Source organism: Mobula hypostoma, chromosome 13, assembly GCF_963921235.1.
Source record: "Mobula hypostoma chromosome 13, sMobHyp1.1, whole genome shotgun sequence".
NCBI classification, from domain to species: domain Eukaryota; kingdom Metazoa; phylum Chordata; class Chondrichthyes; order Myliobatiformes; family Myliobatidae; genus Mobula; species Mobula hypostoma.
In genome coordinates, this window is record NC_086109.1 from 94,380,710 (window position 1) to 94,399,947 (window position 19,238).

Genomic DNA, 19,238 nt, shown 5'->3' on the forward strand with positions numbered 1-19,238 from the left:
TTATTGCAAGTAATCAAAAAGTCAAATGGAATACGCGTCTTCATTATAAAGAAGAAAGAGCACAAAAAACGAGACAACCTGCTGTAATAGTAGATGGAATATGAGGGACCTGAGAAAGGATTTAGCTGTAAAACAGGTAATTCAGAGAAGATTCATTGTGTTGATTCCTGGGACGAAGGCAGAAAAGGCTAAAACAAGGAGGCAAAATTTTAAGACGATTGGAGGAAAGTATAGGAGGGATGTTAGAGGTAATTAAAAAAAAAATACAGAGTCATAGCGCATGGAATGTGCAGTGCTGCCGGAGTGGCGGCAAAGGCAGATACATTAGGGACATTTGAGAAACCCATAAGCACATGCATGATCAAAAAATGGAGGGCTACGGAGGAGGGAAGGGTTAGACTGATCTTAGGGTAGGTTATAATGTCAGCACAATATCGTGAGCCAAAGGGCCTATATTGTCCTATGTCCTATAAGCATTGCAGTTAGAAGAACAAGAGGAGTCTTTTTAATAGGGAAAAAAAGAATTCTGGCTTGTGATGGGAAGGATCTAAGAGTAGATGAGGAGCAGAAGTCTCCCCTCATTCAGAATCAAAAATAGTTTCAGATTAAGGGATGGAGATGAGAATTTCTAAAATGAATCTTTCAAATTCTTCACCAGTGAGTGAGAACGATGGAGGCTATGGAAAGCTGCAGACCTTGTAAAACTGAAAACTAATGAAGGACATTTAACGTGGGATGCTCACTCTATTTCTCTTTCCACAGATTTTCTATTTTTATTGCAATCTCCAGTAATCCTTGCAGATCAGTGCCTAACTGGGAAGCATGGTAGTAATTCTAAAGCACATGTATGGTAATTTGTAACTTCATAGCTTTGAACTCTATTGGTACTTTGCTCAGTACATGAAGAGTCCTTAAGGCTTGCTGAGGGATATTGGTTTAGTGAACGAGATTCTACCTATATGGGGAGGGAAGCTTGGGACATGAAAGCACAATGGTGAGTCACATGACTCAACTGCCTGGTATATAAAGTAAAATCAAGAGACACTGGGAAATCTGCCAAATATGAAGGAAGTTTATTATTAACACTGTGCTGGAAAGTCTTCAGTAATGACTAATAAACACAGCATAGAAATAAATATCAGGGCTACAAAATCATTTCTTGACTGTCATCTTTTATACAAAACATAACAAAGAGAGGCAGAAAGGGGCCTTATAAGTATATTCTGACAACACACATCAAAGTTGCTGGTGAACGCAGCAGGCCAGGCAGCATCTCTAGGAAGAGGTACAGTCGACGTTTCGGGCCGAGACCCTTCGTCAGGACTAACTGAAGCAAGAGCTAGTAAGTGATGTGTGTTGCTTGAATTTCCAGCATCTGCAGAATTCCTCGTGTTTGCATGTATATTCTGATCTGTAACCTGTATGGCTAACCCTTGATGTTGAGATTGTGACCTTCAGTTCCACACAGCACAGAAACAGGCCCTTCAGCCCAGTTCATCCTTATTTGACCAAGTTACCTACCTGAGCAACTTTGTCACATCCTTCAAAAGACCAGTGTGCTGGACAGTGATTTATTGTCTTTCAGTCCCATTAATTCTAACTACTCCAATTAATTATTTTTTCAAATTTTAACTTCCCTAAACACCTCATTCACACTAGAAACATAGTATACCACTATTTCCACTTGTCTGTTTCTTCCTTTCGGAAGCTTTGTTTAGTGTCTCTGTCATTTCCCTATTTCCCAATGTATTTCCCCCTTCTCCATTTGTAAAGGATACACATTACTCTTACCTAATCTTTTGCCATTTGCCTATCTATAGAAACCATTACTTTCAGATTTTACATTTTCCCAATGACACTTATATTTTGCTTTTCCTTCCTTTAACTTCAAACTCTAAATATTACATGTTACTAACTGTGGTTCACTTGTTTAACTTCTAGTACTAAAAACACTGCCAGCATAAGACCGTAAGACACAGGAGCAGAACTAGGACATCGAGTCTGCTCCACTATTTCAACGTAGCTAATTTATTATTCCTCTCGGCCTCCTGCCTTCTCCCCGTAAGCTTTGACATCCTGAATAATCAAGAAACTGTCAATCTCCACTTTAAATATATCCAATGACTTAACCTCCATAGCTACTTGTGGCAATGAATTCCACAGATTCACCACCCTCTGGTTGAAGAAATTCCTCATCTCTATTATAAATGGACATCCCTCTATTGAGAGGCCATGTTCTCTGGTCCTAGACTCCCCCACCATAGGAAACGTTCTCTCCACATCCACTCTCTCTAGTCCTTTCAATATTTGATAGGTTTCAATGGAATATCCCCCTGCCATTCTTCTAAACTCCAGCGAATACAGGCCCACAGCCAGCAAATGTTGCTCATACATTAACTCTTTCATCCCCATGAACCTCTCCAATACCATCATGTCCATGTTTATAGCATTGCAGAGTAAACACTCGGGACGCTGATCAGCTGATTGAAGTCAGCATTATGGCTAAGATGTCTGAAATCAAACCCACAGTCCACTCTTGTGCCACTTTGGTTTCTGAGATGAGTAACTGTAATATGAGCCCTTCAAACCAACCCAGCCCTTCCTCAATTTCCAATATACCACTTTGCCCACAACCACCAAAACCATCAATGGTGCAGTAATTTACCAGAATTTGCAACACATCTGCTTGTCTGAACAAAATTTGCCATACCTGGCATTGAGTGAATGTTACTGGTGACCTTATCTTCTGTATTATCTGAACTGCTGTCAGGGGACGGTGATTGTGCTGTCACTGCCTGACCAGAGTACAGTCCTCCTGTAGCTGACGTTGCAGTGCTGGTGGTTATCTCGTCTACCTGCTCCAATTCCAGCTGTTTGACTATTTCTTCGGCCTCCACAGCTTGACCTGGGGAGTCAGAACCTGATGTTCCTACAAAAGTTATTGTAAATGTTAAATTACATTATATTAATAAGATCTATTATTAATCTTCTATTATTAATAAGATTACCACCACAACAGATTCATCACAAGTATCTATATATGTGTAAGATAACAAAACAACATACGTATGTGTGTATGGAAAGAATAAATATTTTTTATTTACCATTACATATTTTTTAAGAAGTGTTTTTTAAAAGTGCTAAAAATGCCAGTAACAGTATAAAATGAGCTCTCTCACGTTTAAGGATTTATTTATTTACTGTTTTCCCTGGAGCAAGGGGAGCAGATGAGGGACCTTATAGAGATTTTATAAAATCATGAGGGGTATCGATTAGATGGATTATCACAATCTTTTCTCAGGTTCAGAGAATCTAAAACTACAAGGGGTGATTGATAAGTTTGTGGGCTAAGGTAGAAGGAGTCAATTTCAGAAAACCTAGCACATTTATTTTTCCTACATTTACACACCTAGTCCAGTGGTCGTGGAGCAGACGGAGCTCTTCTTTGTAGAAGTCGGTTTCTTGGATCTCCAGAAAGTGGTCCACAGCAGGGCTGATTGATAACTTCGTGGCCTAAGGTAGAAGGAGGTGAGTTATTAACTTCAAACTTTCTGCATTTTCAGAGTTGAACTGCACGTGCACAAACGAGAGCTGTATAACTCATCTCCTTCTACCTTAGGCTACGAACTTCTCAATCACCCTGCTGTGGACCACCTGGAGGTCCAAGACGCTCTCGTTACATGCACGTGCAGTTCAACTCTTTGAGTAATAATGCAGAAAGTCTGAAGTTAATAACTCATCTCCTTCTACCCTAGGCCACGATTTTATCAATCACCCCTGCTGTGGACCACTTCTACAAAGAAGGGATCTGTATGCTCCACGACCGCTGGATTAAGTGTGTAAATATAGGAGGGGACTATGTTGAAAAATAAATGTGCTAGGTTTTCTAAAATTGACTCCTTCTACCTTAGGCTACAAACTTATCAATCACCCCTCGTAGAAGACACAGGCTTAAGCAGAAAGGGGGAAGATATAAATGGGACAGAAGAGGCATATTTTTACACACGGAGGGTGGTGGGTATATGGAACAAGCTGCCAAAATAAGTGGTAGTGGTGGGAAAATTGCTAAAAAGACATTTGGACAGATCTGCGGACAGGAAACATCTGGATAGATACTGGCCAAATGGGAAAGTTCAGGAAGACAGCTTTGGACAAGTTGGGTTGAAGAGACTGCTTCCATGTATCTAACTCTAAAACAGCTTCTGTCAATTTCCATACGAACTTTGCATTTTCCTTTACATTTTATATTCCAGTAGTGCACTGCACGAAGAAACGTTTCTTTATTTTGACAAGTATTCTCAATCTACCACTTTAACCCTGTTACTTTGTGACAGCGAAACACTTGCCAGAGGAAACATTTGCTTCCAACTTGCTTTATCAGCATCCTTCATGAGTATGAATATCAAATAATATGTTGAACTGGTAGGTTACTTCTCTCATGTGGGAACTTCAGTTCCAGACTTTATACACATAATATTTATTTATTTAGAGATACAGCATGGTAACAGGCCCTTCTTGCCCAACGAGCCCATGCCACCCAGTTATACCCATAAGACCAATTAACCTGCTAACCTGTACATCTTTGGAATGTGGGAGGAAAGTCAGATACCCAGAGGAACCAGACAAAGGAATGGGGAAAGCATACAAACTCCTTGCAGGCAGCGGTGGGAACTGATCCCAGACCACAGGCATTATAATATTTATTTATTTGAGATACTGGATAGAGAAGGCCCTTCTGGCCCTTTAAGCCATGCCGCCCAGCAACACCTGTTTTAACCCCGATCACGGGACAATTTACAATGGTCTAACCTACTAACTGGTACATCTTTGGAATGTGGGAGGAAACTGGAGCACTCAGAGGAAGTCCTCTCACTCACGGGGAGAGTTTACAAACTCCTTACAGACAGCAGCGGGAACTGAACTCAGGTCACTAGTACTGTAAAGCGTTATACTAACTGAAATGTTACTGTCCTGTGTGTTTCCTGGAAAAAGGAAGAGGAGGAGGAGGATTTGGAGAGCCTAGGCTTTGGTAACACAGCTGCTTGTGATTAATTATATTGCAGCAATGACAGAGAACGCTGAACATGTCAGCTGCCAGCTAATTATACCAGGGGAATTATGCTGATAGGAAGAGAAGGGGGAAGATATTTTTCTGAATCAAAACTGTTTGTGAGACAATGAATAGTTTTAAGCTCATGTAAATGACTGTATAATTATCTAAACAGATTGCAAATGAGTGAAATTCAGGAAGGGTGGGGGGGGGTCTAGGTATTCTAGTGCATGAAATCACAAAAAGTCAGCAAGCTATCCCAACAACTGGTTAAGGGAGCAAACAACAAGTTGGTTTTCACTGCAAAGGGATGGAGTTTTGTTACAGTTGCACTGGGTGTTGGTGAGGCCACGCTCAGTATGTTGTGCTTAGTTTTGGTCCTGTTATCTACATAAGGGGATTCACCAGTTTAATTCCCGTGAACTCTAAGGTTTGTTCTAATGAGTGAGGTTAAGCAGTTTAGATCTGTATTCCTAAGCGCTTAGAAGAATGAGGGGGAAACTTATTCAACCGTACAAGATCCTAAAGGAGGTGAGGGGTGTTGCCATATCATTAGATATATTTAAGAAAATCGATACTTAATTGAAAGATGAAAGAATTGAGGACTATGGGGAATTGGCACAGAGAGGTCAGGGTGGGCAGAGTGTGCAAAACTACAGATCCCAGTCTGGAACAGGAGAGATCAGTCATTTAGTCATGTGAAAATTTCTTCACCTAGAGGTTCCCACCCTTTTTTATACCATAGACCCCCACCATTAACCGAGGGGGTCCATGGACTCCAGGATGGGAACCCCTGATCTGGACGACAGTGAATTAAAAAAATTCTATCTTTAAAGGCTGTGGAGACACAATCTCCAAACGTAAACAAGAAAGAGATGTTCCGATATTAAGGGAATCAAAAGACATGAATGAGTGTAGGAAAATGGCACTGAGGTAAAAGATGAACCACAATCTTACTGAATGGCAGACCACAAACAAAGGGCTGAATGGTTTATTCACACTTTTGCTTCTTATGTGAAAGTTCAGAGGAACCAGGTTCCAGTTTAAAAGTCAAATGCATATGTACTTGAAGAAGAAAAGTAAACCTTGAGGGGAAAGATAGAAAATGGGACTACTTGGATAGATCTTTGCAGGGCAGACCTGAATCTGAGTAACCACTGCCTGTGGTGTAACACACTTCAAACCTTTGTACCAATCTTACTTAAAATTGATCTGCTATGTAAAGGCATCTTAAAGATTACTCTTAACACTGCATTTCACACAGTTCTACACTGGCAAATATTTAAGAAGCACATCACCCAGGTAATTAATACCTTACCATTTTTGTTTGCTGGTGAGAAGAAACTGAAAACAGGAGAAAAGATGGTTCCCAGTAAGGCAGTTCGCGGAGGGCTAACAACATCATTAACAATCGTTAGTTTTCCATTCTGTTTACTTCTGTAGCCTCCAGTCTCTTAAAAAAAAAATAAATAGCAAATGTAAGCTACACTGTAATTATATATAGTGCAACTGAACATGAATGTTAAGTGCCATTCAACTCTTCAAAGAGGGAAACAGTTAACTAACATAGGTGGGAAGGGATCGTCATGTACAAGAAATAAAGACGACTATAATTCTTACAGTGATATATCACAATCTTTGAGTCTCTTTTGTATGTGGCTTTATAATACATCCATGTTCAAACACATGTTTGTATAAACATAATTAAATAAAACTAAAAATGATCCTTATTGGTTCACAAGCATCTTAAACACAGTGAAGTATTTCATACCTGTTGCATTGGCCTTGTATATCAATTACAATGCATCTTTTTATACTGTGAAAATAACCAGGAATAATCTAAACAGCAGTATCGGAATACATCTGTACACAATATTTGCAGACTTGCACAAACATACACTCAGTGGCCACTTTATTAGGTACACCTATACATCTGCTCATTAATGCAAATATCTAATCAGCCAACCATGTGGCAGCAACTCAATGCATAAAAGCATGTCCACATGGTCAAGAGGTTCAGTTGTTGCTCAGACCAAACATCAGAATAGGGAAGAAATGTGATCTAAGTGACTTCGACCATGTAATGATTGGTGGTGCCAGATGGGATAGTTTGAGTATCTCAGAAACTGCTGATCTCCCAGGATTTTTGTGCACAACAAGAGCAGGGGTTCTCGAGCAGGGGTTCTCAACCTGGGGTTCCACAGACCCCTTGCTTAATGGTATTTGTCCATGGCATAAAAGGCTGGAAACTCCTGCTCCAGAGTTTACAGGGAATGGTGCGAAAAACAAAGAAAACATCTAGTGAGCGGCAGTTCTGTGGGCAAAAACACCTTGTTAATTAGAGAGGTCAGAGGAGAATGGCCAAACTGGTTCAAGCTGACAGGAAGGCGGCAATAACTCAAATAACAACATGCTTCAACAGTGATGTGCAGAGGAGCACCAATGAATTCACAACATGTCAAACCTTGAGGTGGATGGGTTTTTGCAGCAGAAGGGCACATCAGGTTCCATTCCTGTACGTAAAAAGTGGCCACTGAGTGCATATTTCTATGTGCACAGACTCAGAACCTTAATAAAAGCCCAGTAACAGGATTCAGTTTCTAAGTACTAATGAACACTGGGACTGAAAAAGAAATCAAATAGAAACAAGAATTAATTCCTCATCACATATTACCACTATTGAAGAGTCACAACACTTAATACATTTATAAATTAATTAAATGCATAACATGATAAAATAAATTTTAATCCGAATTGGTTGCCAGGCTGTTGCACTTAGAAGCTCAAATGTCCAGGGCAACGCTCTTGTGGGTCAACTGCCCTCAATAACCCTCAACTTTCTTCAGCCAATCTTCTCATCTCAAAACAGGCTACTTCAGTTAAGGCCAAGTAATGCCCAGCCACTTAGCAAACCCAGCTGCTCATCTCAGACTAGTATAAACCACAGAGCCATCCGGCTGGGCCATCACTATTCATTACCTGTAAACCTGGAATTACCAGACTACGACAATGTAACAGTTACCTGTGTGAGTGAATGTATGGAATAACCGCAAGTGCTAACTCAACGTGTGAAATCACTCACTGATAGACCATATATGCAAAGCATAGAATGAAATGCACGCAGCAAAGGAAAGGATATAAAAAGTTAAACAAGGGAGAGAGGTAAAAAGGACAATAGAAAAGAAAATGAAGAAACTGAAGTGTGGAAGTAGTGCTACTCTTGTCTGTGAGCCAAACTACAAAAGGTCAATCAATTTCAAATCAATGATTCCACTCTATTTTACAATCCAGAGGATAGAAGCTTTCTTTCTTGATTACCAACGGTCTATAACTGATCCATTCAAAATCTCGAATTGAAGTTCCAAGTTTACCTCAAAAAACTTCCAGTCCTAGTTACTGACTATGATTTCCTCTATTACCAATTCTTAAATTTTATTAAAAAGACAATTTTTAAAAAGTGTGCTGCAGGTACAGAGATACTGCACTTCTGGGCACATTACCAGACCATGCTTTAAAACTGGCTGTGCACCTGCTCAGAACAAATACAACTCACTTTAACTTGAAACAACACTAACAACTTAGTTTAACTTTCACTTTAACAACAGAACTTTAACTATTACTGAAATACATTAGCAAAAACTTACATTTAAAACTTTATGTGAGAAAATCCAGCAAATTAATTTCCAAGGCTGGAAGCTTTATTAACAACTATCAAAGAAAAATAGTTGAGGGAACTTTTTATAACAGTTCAAATAATGCTGGTTCAGTGTTCAGAGGTGTCAGTTATAGTGCTGACTATCCGTATGTTTAGTGCTTCCATTCTCAGGTGTTAAATGTTCTTTTCAGATTGTGCAAAGCAAAAATGCTGGTGAAAACTGGCTTACTAAAAAATCTTCAGCAACTGCAGAAGAAAATTAAGCAATTTCAGAAGAATGAAGGCTGGTCTCATTGAAACCTATTAAATATTGAAATGTTAAAGTGGATGTAGAAGGGTGTTTCTTATGGGGGGGGGGCGGGGGAAAGAGTGTAAGACCAGAGGACACATCCTCAGAATAGAGGCACATCCTTTTAGAACGGAGATTAGAAGGAATTTCTTTAGCCAGAGAGTGGCGAATCCGTGGAATTTGTTGTCACAACCAGCTGTGGAGGCCAAGTCATTGAGCATATTTAAGGCAGAGGTTGACAGATTCTTCATTGGCTAGGCCAGGAAGGGATACGGGGAGAAGGCAAGAGATTGAGGCTGAGAAGGAAAACGGATCCGGCATGATGAAATGGCACAGCAGGCCTGATGGGCCAAATAGCCTAATTCTGTTCCTATATCTCAAGCTCTAAAATACTGTGGAGATTTTAAAAAAATTTTCATTCCATGCAAACAAATAGAAGAAAGAGGAGAGAAATTTCTACACAACAGCCTTGATTGTTGATTACAAGGGTAAACATGTATTATCTCAGCCAGACTAATGCCTAGCCAACACTTCCAGTTTGATTCATGTGGGTATTAAGACAATTTCCCAACTATGTTCTCCTAATGCAAATCAATTACAATATGCACAGCACAGGATATGATCCTTAGATTCATATTTAAAGGGCAAGAAGCTAATTTTAACAAAATTCTGTTTCAAGTGGTTACACTATCAGACCATCAGTCATTTCCTGCAGAGACTAATTTTCCACTCAGAATGTGCAATACAAATACTACACAATCTCTTAATCTCAGCAAGTTTTTTTTAAATACACAGGTTAAACTTGTCCAATTCTTTCTCCGTGAAGGATTCAAAAGGAAGATTTCTTAGCTATATCTGAGCACTCCTCAAACCATATGCATTCTGCGGGATCATCGAACTGGAGCTATTGCTGGGACTACCTTTGTTTCCAGTTGGAAGGTGGCCAAATCAAACTGGCTGCTAACAGAGATCTGAGAAGGGATTTTGAAGCCTTTTCATTAGAGGGATCTCTTAGGGATGCAGGTCCATTGCAATTTTTTGGTGTAACTGGGCAGCTGGTAAATACGAGGTCTTAAGCTGAGCGAGACTCCAGGCTCTCTCAACATTGTTCACGTCACTGGCTGTCCAAAATATCAGTCAAAAAGCAGAGGTATTTGGGTAAAATGATTAAGGCAGAAACTGCTGCCATTTAAAAAAAAGGGGCGGGGAGGGGGTTGATAGGCAGGTGAGAAGATGCAAGAGATCAGAGTGAGGAATAGAAAAAGATGGGAGGGGAGGGGAGGGGTGTTTTTTTTTTAAAACGGAAGAAGAAATCTATATTTATGCCAACAGGTTGGAGAATACTCAGATGGAATACAAGGTGTTGCTTCTCCATCGACAGTGGCCTCATCTTGGCAGAAGTGGAGGCCATGGACCAACACGTTGGAATGGGAAATAAGCAAATATATCCCTGGACATTTCTAATTTTGTGCCTCTTTCAGATCTATATTCTTTTATAAGTGCCTTCTTTTATTCTTAACAAGAAAATGTAACTCTTGAATTTCTCTATATTAAATTTAATACCGGCTGATCAACACCTCCACCCAGTAACCCATCCCACCACTGTTACATCCATATTAGCAACTCCTCTCCACAGCTCCTCAGCACACTTCATCCTTCACTCTCACTTTACACTTACACTTCACACCTCATACATGCACTGACAGTGTTTTCATTTGTCCTGCTGCTACCGAGAAGCGTTCCTCTTATCAAGTCACTTTGTCACTTTATTATTTCTTGTCAGGCACCTTGTATACAGATACTCCTGCACCGAGTGTCACTTCATGTACATACTATCTATGTGTACAAGCTGATCTTATGTATATATGGCCACATTCAAACAGCTACTTGTACATTGGTTTCATAGAACTCATTTATATTTATTGTGGTTTTTAATGCTTATTATGTTTTTATGCTGCATTCAATCCGGAGTAACAATCATTTCATTCTCCATTACATTTGTGTATTGAAGAATGAAAATCTTGAATTATAATTTACAAATTATTAGCCCATTCCACCAATCTGTCTCTACATTTTTGAAATATTGTTGCTATTCTAATCGTCTGTTATTGACAATTCTATATTAGACACTTCAATTACATCACTAAGGCCTCTCCCAAAAATAAATCAAGTTTGGACATGAACCAAACAGAACATAGTAGACTTAATAGGAAATATAGAATGACTGGAGCAGGAAATGAATGTGTGCTTCTAAATTTAGAATTAAGGTATAATTTTAGGGCAGAGTAAACTTAACACCAAGGTGATCTTTATAAACAGCCTATAAAAACAATCCAGGAAATCTTTAAAATTGAACCTACTTAACTGGAAAGCTACTCCATGCTACTCTGATGATTACATTAAAAAAAATCAAAGATGTAAAGAATAAGGAAAATAAATTGTAACTAAAAATATGATCACTGCAGTGCATTATAGTAAAGCAATTATAATTACACTGGATTCATTCTTCTGCAAAAAGAACATATACTAGCAGAGATACAATGGCATTGTTTCTGCATGAGCCGTGAAAGCTTTAGGATGTTGATCCAGCAATGAATTTGAATCCCACCACAGTTGATGGGAATGTAAATCCAATTAATGAAATAATCTTTTAAAATCCATTTTCAGTAATGGTAAAACCTAACCTAACAGACTATTCATTTGGTTTAGATCACTAACAGGGAACAACCTGTCCTGACCTGGTCTGGTCTATACATGACTCCTGGGAAACTAACCTTTTCAGTACATAGTCAATGAGGAATGGGCAATAGATGCCAGCATCATCCAAATTCCATGAGTGAGCAAGTAAATCAGTGAACAGAATAGAAACGAAAGTGGCAAAAGTTAGAGCAATATAGGTCAAGATCAGACCAGCCATGATCTTATTAAATAGAGCAGGGTTAAGGGACAATACAGCCAACTTCTACTTTTACTTCATTTGCTTTTATTATGTTGCAGTCTGGTTTGACCACACTTGGAACGTTGTGATTGGTTCCGGTCATCTCATTATAGGAATGACATGAAACCTTTAGAGAGGGTGCAGAGGAGATTTATCAGGATACTGCCTGGATTAGAGAGCATGTCTTATGAGGAAAGGTTGAGTGAGCTAGGGCTTTTCTTTGGAGCGAAGGAGAATGAGTGGTGACTTGATAGAGGTGTACAAGTTGATAAGAAGCATAGATCTAGTGGACAAACAGAGCTTTTTCTCAGGGCGGAATATGTGGGGCATAACTTAAGGTGATTGGAGGAAGTTATAGGGAGTAGGATTCCCCCCCAAACAGAGCAGTGGAACACACTGTGGGGGTGATGGTAGAGGCAGAAACATTAAGGGCATTTAATAAACTCTTGGGCACACGAACACTACAAAAATGGAGGACTAAGTAGGAGGGAAGGGTTAGATTGGTACAATGGAAGGACAGCACAACACCGTGGGCCAAAGGGCACTTACTGTCCTATGTTCTAATCTATCCAGTCACTCTACAAATATCCTCAATTGCTTCAAATTCTGATTATCTCCTTTTGGGAAGGATATGAAGGTCCTGCAGTGGTATCAGAAGCCTTTTCACATTTACAGGGTCAGACTGGAGAAACTAGCTTTGTTATCTTTGATAACAAGGTGTAGTGTGCTGGCTTAAGAGGTCACAGTTTTGAAGCTTTGGACAAAAGATAGCAGAGGGATAGAAGAGTTTTCCTTTAATTTTCAGATATTTTAGACATCTTTGGCAATGCCAGTATTTACTGTCCAACAGTCTTTTAAACTGAGAAGGCAGTTGAGACATTTTGAGTCACATTTGTGATAGATATGATAAAGGTGGTACATCTTCTTCTCCAAAAGCACATTACTGAAGTATATTGGGCCACAATTATCTTCAGTAAAACATGACTTTTAAAAAAAAAATCCAGTTTTATTTAATAAATTTAAAGCCCAGGCAGCCACAGTGGGATCTGAACTCACACAGCCAAGTTCACCAGTCCAGACTAATTCAGTAATTTTTCCAGCTTATTAACAAGCACAGAGCTGAGTTACCTGAAACTCACAGAAAACAGAATCAATCAATTGGGAACACTATCGGCACTGGAGAACTATTTCCAATGCTCTAGGTAAGAACCCAATAGGAGTACTCTGCTAGGAGCCACCAAGACCCAAATAAAGCAGACACATGCTTTTCCCATGAATGAGAGGAAATGGTCTTCACTAACCTCCATTCACCTGGCTTTTCCGCCTTACTCTAGAGATTTGTTTGTTGGGTTTGGAGCCAGTGTGGGGTGTTGAAGAGATCATGTTGTCATCCAGGTCACAATCAAGTTTACATTTTTTCTTTGGAGGATTCTCTGCTTCTACCTGTGGAATGAGAAGTTAAATGATCTTTGATTGACATCAATCACATGGATTTAACCTAAAAACATCCTTCTCCGGAGAGCACGCAGACCAAAAGTTAAAGCCAGAGGAACCACAAATAAAAACAAAGCATGGCATCATTTCAAGTTTCCCACAAAATTATGGTGACACAATGATTCATCTCTTTCTCATGTACAAACTCCTAGGTACATGTACATATATATCTATATCAGCTAGGGTATCTAAGACTTTTGTATAGTACAGTAGTAATTCCATGTATTGCACTGTAATGCTGCTGCTGCAAAAAAATCATTTTGTATGTGACTGATGATAAACCTTATTCTGATACGGGTCTCTATCGTGGACTGAGAGTGGGAAGTTATGGGTTGGAAAAGGGGAAGGGAGATGGGTGGGAGCATGAAGTACCATACAGACATGCTGTAATGGTCAATGAATCAACTGGTTGGAATCAAATAACCTTGCCTGATGTCTCAGAGATGAGCCTGTCTGTACCTGTGCCACCCCTCGCTCCTGGCACTCCTTCTGTCACCTGTCCCACACCTCTCCTGTGGCTCTCCACCCTCACCATTCCCAACATCCTGACAGATTTACAAACTTGCTCTCTGCTCCACGTTGACAAATACAGAACTGTGCAAAAGTCTAAGGCTCCTTAGCTGTAGCTATGTGCCCAAGATTTTTGCAGTAACTTTAATGTTGGCAATTTAGGTATTAGCCCGAACTTTAAACTTTCTCCCCCAGTCACTGCTCATCCCTTTTACAAAAGACATTCTTAAGTGTTTTATTCACAAGCCAGCTCGAGAAAAGAGGTGCAGATGAGCTCAATAAAACATGGCTTGGGTTCACCTTCCTTTCCTCAGAATTTCCCTTTTCTTCATAGAAATGGAAAATGATGAAGAACAAGCATCAGTCATTAAATGTTTTCCCTTTCCTCTTGCAGCATGCAGGTACCTGCAGCATTTTGATTTGAAAACTGAGTACCAGCAGTGAGTGACCAGTCCCCTTTCCATGAGGTTACCTGCTATTGGAAATAAACAAGACTAACAGCATGTCAGATCAGCCTTGTTCACTTTACAAATGATCAAATAATTGTCTTTTATTTAAATTAAGCAACCAATATTATATTAAGGGATAGACAAATACGCTATTGCACTAAATAAATGCCTTCTGATCAGAATATATACAAGCAGGTCAAAGCAAATGCACATTACTTTATGCATTGTTTCCCCCTCTAAATTTAATCTATATAGATTATTTCTGCACCTTAAGTATCCAACTCTACTCGCATGCAATGTGCTTTGTTTTAATACTTTCTACTGTTTTATTGCCAAAAGATCCTCTTTTAATGTTCGGCATTTACCCGTCAATGGATGAAACAACACAACGTGACTATCACGATAAGTTAACAGAGTAAGACAGCAGACTTAGCTGATTGGTAAACCATGGAGAACAAGCACAGAGGGACAGAGTAATAACTCATCTTGAAATGAGCTCACAAAGGGGAGAAATTTTCCAAAAAATTATCGCAACGACTCAAAAAAATAAATGCTTCATATCTGTGGCTATAATTGTTCCTCACAGCTTGGGTAATGTTGCACACACATCAGGATTTTACTCTCTCCCACTCAGATAAGCTTCATTTCGCTATTTAAAAGTGAAGTGGAAAACTAGAGAACACACTGGGCAAAAATCTATGTTTCAGCCTTAGTTCAGACTTCAGACTCAAAAGATTTGTTTCTATTGGAATATTAAAATTACATACAATGACATTACATACAATGACAAGTCTAGCGCCCCTATGGACAGGAGGCAAAAATCCATTAACTAACCAACTAACATCAATTAACTAACTGAAATACCTGGAGTTAGTAATTCAATGCCTGATATGGGAATACAGAAAAACTCACTTCCTTCTGGTGATGGTGAGAGGAAGCTTTTAGTTGGGTGGAAGCAGATTGCACTTGAACTCAAAAAAGTAAAATGGAGACTTCCTCATCCCCAACTTGGAATGCTCACAAATTAATGAAAAGCTCAAAAGCATTTTCTTGTAAATATGCCTATGCTCTAGATGCAAGACAGACTATCTCACGTTGCATTATATTGATAAAAGATAGCATAAACTTAATGATCTTTGACAAACAATCTGTTTATGAAGATTCAGATTTTGACACCCTGAAAGGTAAACTGCAAGTTTTCTTATCCCCATACCTTGGTCGCAGTTCCTCGGATAAGTCTTTTAATTGATGAGAGCAAACCAGTTTCCGTCTTCTGAGGTTTTGCCCCCATAATAGGTACCGAATCATCTGCATCAGAGCGCTTCCGCTTGGTCTTTGCTGCTCGTGATGCATGGACAGAATTTGCCTGCTGAGAAGCCTTCCGCATTCTCAGCCTCATTCTGAAAAGGTGTCACATGTACAACTAAAGGGGAAAGAAAAACCATGATAATCAAAATTTGTTATCAACAAACCATGAAAAACATAGTCACTGGCAGTCCAGCTGATCAGTCTAACTCAACCCGAAACCAGTGAAATCTCAAGTGAACTGTACCACAATCATTCCAACTTCCTGTACTTAAAAGCAAAAGGTTTTGTAAAATTTAGCTTCACCATGTGTACACCAACGCTACTTGGTTATTGGCTGGTGGTTTAATGCAGCTTTTTTTCTGAGCCTTAAATGTAGTTTACAAATTGTGAATCAAGTTGCTTTGGTAATTACAGAAAAAAATTCTGAGATACCAAAACGTTTTCAGGTTCTGGGACATCTGGCTCTGACTCTCTGTACAAGATAGATACAGTGGAATTTCAGCTTTATTGAAATATTTATATCAATCTTCCTTAACTGTGTTAATATATCACGAATGCCATATTTCTTTAAAAAAAATTAGGTATACAAGAATAAGTTGCAAATATTAATTGTCTAGACTGAGTATTTTGAGATTACTATGTAGAACAATAAAGGCAGGGCAGTAAACCTGTTTATATTGTCTACACAGCAAATGATGAGGATCCGGCATGATAGGCAGGTTCAAAGGTTAAGACAGGTGAGAACCAAGAGCAGCTAGCTGGTGTACCCAAAATTGGTTTAGTGATAGGTGAAGGTAGAAGGAAGCTTAATTATAGGAAGTCTGTATCCAGTAATATACGACACCAATTGTTGTTGTTGTTGCTGCTGCTGACATACTCAGTGACCACCGTATTAGGTACACCGGTACATCAGCACGTTAATGAAAATATCATCTAACAGCCAATTATATGGCAGCAACTCAATGCAGAAAAGCATGCAGACATAGTCAAGAAGTGCAGTTGCTGTTCACACAAAACATCAGAATGGGATAGAAATGTAATCCAAGTGACAATGACTGTGGAACGATTGTAGGTGCCAGATGAGGGTGGGGTGGGGTTTTAGCATCTCAGAAACTGCTGATATTCCTGGAATTCTCATGCACAACAGTCTCTAGAATTTATAGAGAATGGTGTGCAAAACAAAAAAAAAACATCAGGGAACAGCAGTTTGTGGGTAAGGGAGTTTTGTTAATGAGAGAGGTCAGAGGAGAATGGCCAGACTGGTTCAAGCTGACAGGTAGGTGACAGTAACTCAAATAACCAAACGCTACAACAGTGGTGTGCAGAAGAGCATCTCGGAACACATATCAAACCTTGAAGTGGATGGGCTACAGCAGCAGAAGACTACAAACTCAGTGGACACTTTATTAGGTACAGGAGTTTTGTAATGGAGTGGCCACTAAGTGTATGCTAACTACTCTGATGTGAATGTAGCAATGAATACTAAATGTGCAGATAACATGATAGCTGGTGTTGTGGATAACAATGATTTGTTGAAAAATAAGGTAGAATTTCATACACCATTCAGATTTTGGAACAGTCCATGAAACCATGAACATTATCTCATTATTCATTTTTTCTTGCACTATTTAGTTATTTTATAATTTTAGGTCTTTGCAATGTACTGCTTCCAACAAACAACAGATTTCACATCGCATAAGCCAGTGATAAAAAACGTGACCGTGAAAATTTGATGAAGCATTAGCAGAGTATAAGAGATGATGCACTCAAGAGTAGGACACATATAGTAAACAGTAGGGCTCCAAGAAATGCTATAGGAACAGAAGGAGCATGGGGTTCAAGATGATACATCCTGAAAGTAGACAGGGTAATGAAGAAGATGCACAGCTACCTATCTTCGTTGGTCAAGCCCTAAAACAGCTGGGAGGTTATATCACAACTTTACCAAGTACCAAGTACACCATACTTAAGAGTATTGTGTGTAATTCTGTTGCTGCACTTTAAGAAGTATATGGCTGTGCAGGAGATTTACGAGGATGGTGCCTTGATCAGGGGACTTTCAGTCATGGAGAAAGAATAAATAGATGGGCTTTGTTTACCATGGAGTGAAAGAGTCTGAGGGATGACCTGATAGAGGCACAGTACCTGTGCAAAAGTCTTAGGCACTTACAGTGGCATGCAAAAGTTTGGGCACCCCTGGTCAAAATTTCTGTTACTGTGAATAGCTAAGCCAGTAAAAGATGACCTGATTTCCAAAAGTCATAAAGTTAAAGATAACATATTTCTTCAATATTTTAAGAAAGATTACTTTTTTTATTTCCATCTTTTACAGTTCCAAAATAACAAAAAAAAAGGGCCCGAAGCAAAAGTTTGGGTACCCTGCATGGTCAGTACTTAGTAACACCCCCTTTGGCAAGTATCACAGCTTGTAAACACTTTCTGTAGCCAGTTGAGACTTTCAATTCTTGTTTGGGGGATTTTCATCCATTCTTCCTTGCAAAAGGCTTCTAGTTTTCTGTGAGATTCTTGGGCCGTCTTGCATGCACTACTCTTTTGAGGTCTATCCACAGATTTTCGATGATGTTTAGGTCGGGGGACTGTGAGGGCCATGGCAAAACCATCAGCTTGCGCATCTTGAGGTAGTCCATTGTGGATTTTGAGGTGTGTTTAGGATCATTATCCTGTTGTAGAAGCCATCTTCTTCTCATCTTCAGCGTTTTTTTTTACAGACAGTGTGATATTTGCTTCCAAAAATTGCTGGTATTTAATTGAATTCATTCTTCCCTCTACCAGTGAAATGTTCCCCGTGCCACTGGCTGCAACACAAGCCCAAAGCATGATCGATCCACCCCCGTGCTTAACAGTTGGAGAGGTGTTCTTTTCATGAAATTCTGCAGCCTTTTTTCTCCAAACATACCTTTGCTCATTGCAGCCAAAAAGTTCTATTTTAACTTCATCAGTCCACAGGACTTGTTTCCAAAATGCATCAGGCTTGTTTAGATGTTCCTTTGCAAACTACTGACAATGCATTTTGTGGTGAGGACGCAGGAAAGGTTTTCTTCTGATGACTCTTCCATGAAGGTCATATTTGTGCAGTTGTCGCTGCACAGTAGAACAGTGCACCACCACTCCAGAGTCTGCTAAATCTTCCTGAAGGTCTTTTGATTTGCCTGGGGTTTTGATTTGCCTTTCGAGCAATTCCATGAGCAGTTCGCTCGGAAAGTTTTCTTGGTCTTCCAGACCTCAACTTGACCTCCACTGTTCCTGTTAAATGCCATTTCTTACTTACATTACGAACTGAGGAAACGGCTACCTGAAAACGCTTTGCTATCTTCTTATAGCCTTCTCTTGCTTTGTGGGCATCATTTATTTTAATTTTCAGAGTGCTATGCAGCTGCTTAGAGGAACCCATGGCTGCTGATTGTTGGGACAAGGTTTGAGGAGACAGGGTATTTATAAAGCTTTGAAATTTGCATTACCTGCCTTTCCTAATGATGACTGTGAACAAGCTATAGCCCTAACAAGCTAATTAAGGTCTGAGACCT

General features: G+C 39.5%; 1 protein-coding gene across 5 annotated transcripts in view; it reads right to left on the reverse strand.

Moving 5' to 3' along the window:
* Nucleotides 1–19,238, reverse strand: part of LOC134355793 (CTD small phosphatase-like protein 2) — a 72,266-nt gene that overhangs the window by 25,306 nt on the left and 27,722 nt on the right. For all 5 annotated transcript variants that reach the window (XM_063066209.1, XM_063066211.1, XM_063066212.1 and 2 more), the window contains 4 exons: nucleotides 15,599–15,808; nucleotides 13,234–13,375; nucleotides 6,369–6,503; nucleotides 2,711–2,929 (listed from right to left, as the gene is read on the reverse strand). In XM_063066209.1, coding sequence (XP_062922279.1) covers nucleotides 2,711–2,929; nucleotides 6,369–6,503; nucleotides 13,234–13,375; nucleotides 15,599–15,784 — 682 coding nt within the window. In that variant the 5' untranslated portion in view covers nucleotides 15,785–15,808. The remainder of the gene's footprint in view (nucleotides 1–2,710; nucleotides 2,930–6,368; nucleotides 6,504–13,233; nucleotides 13,376–15,598; nucleotides 15,809–19,238) is intronic.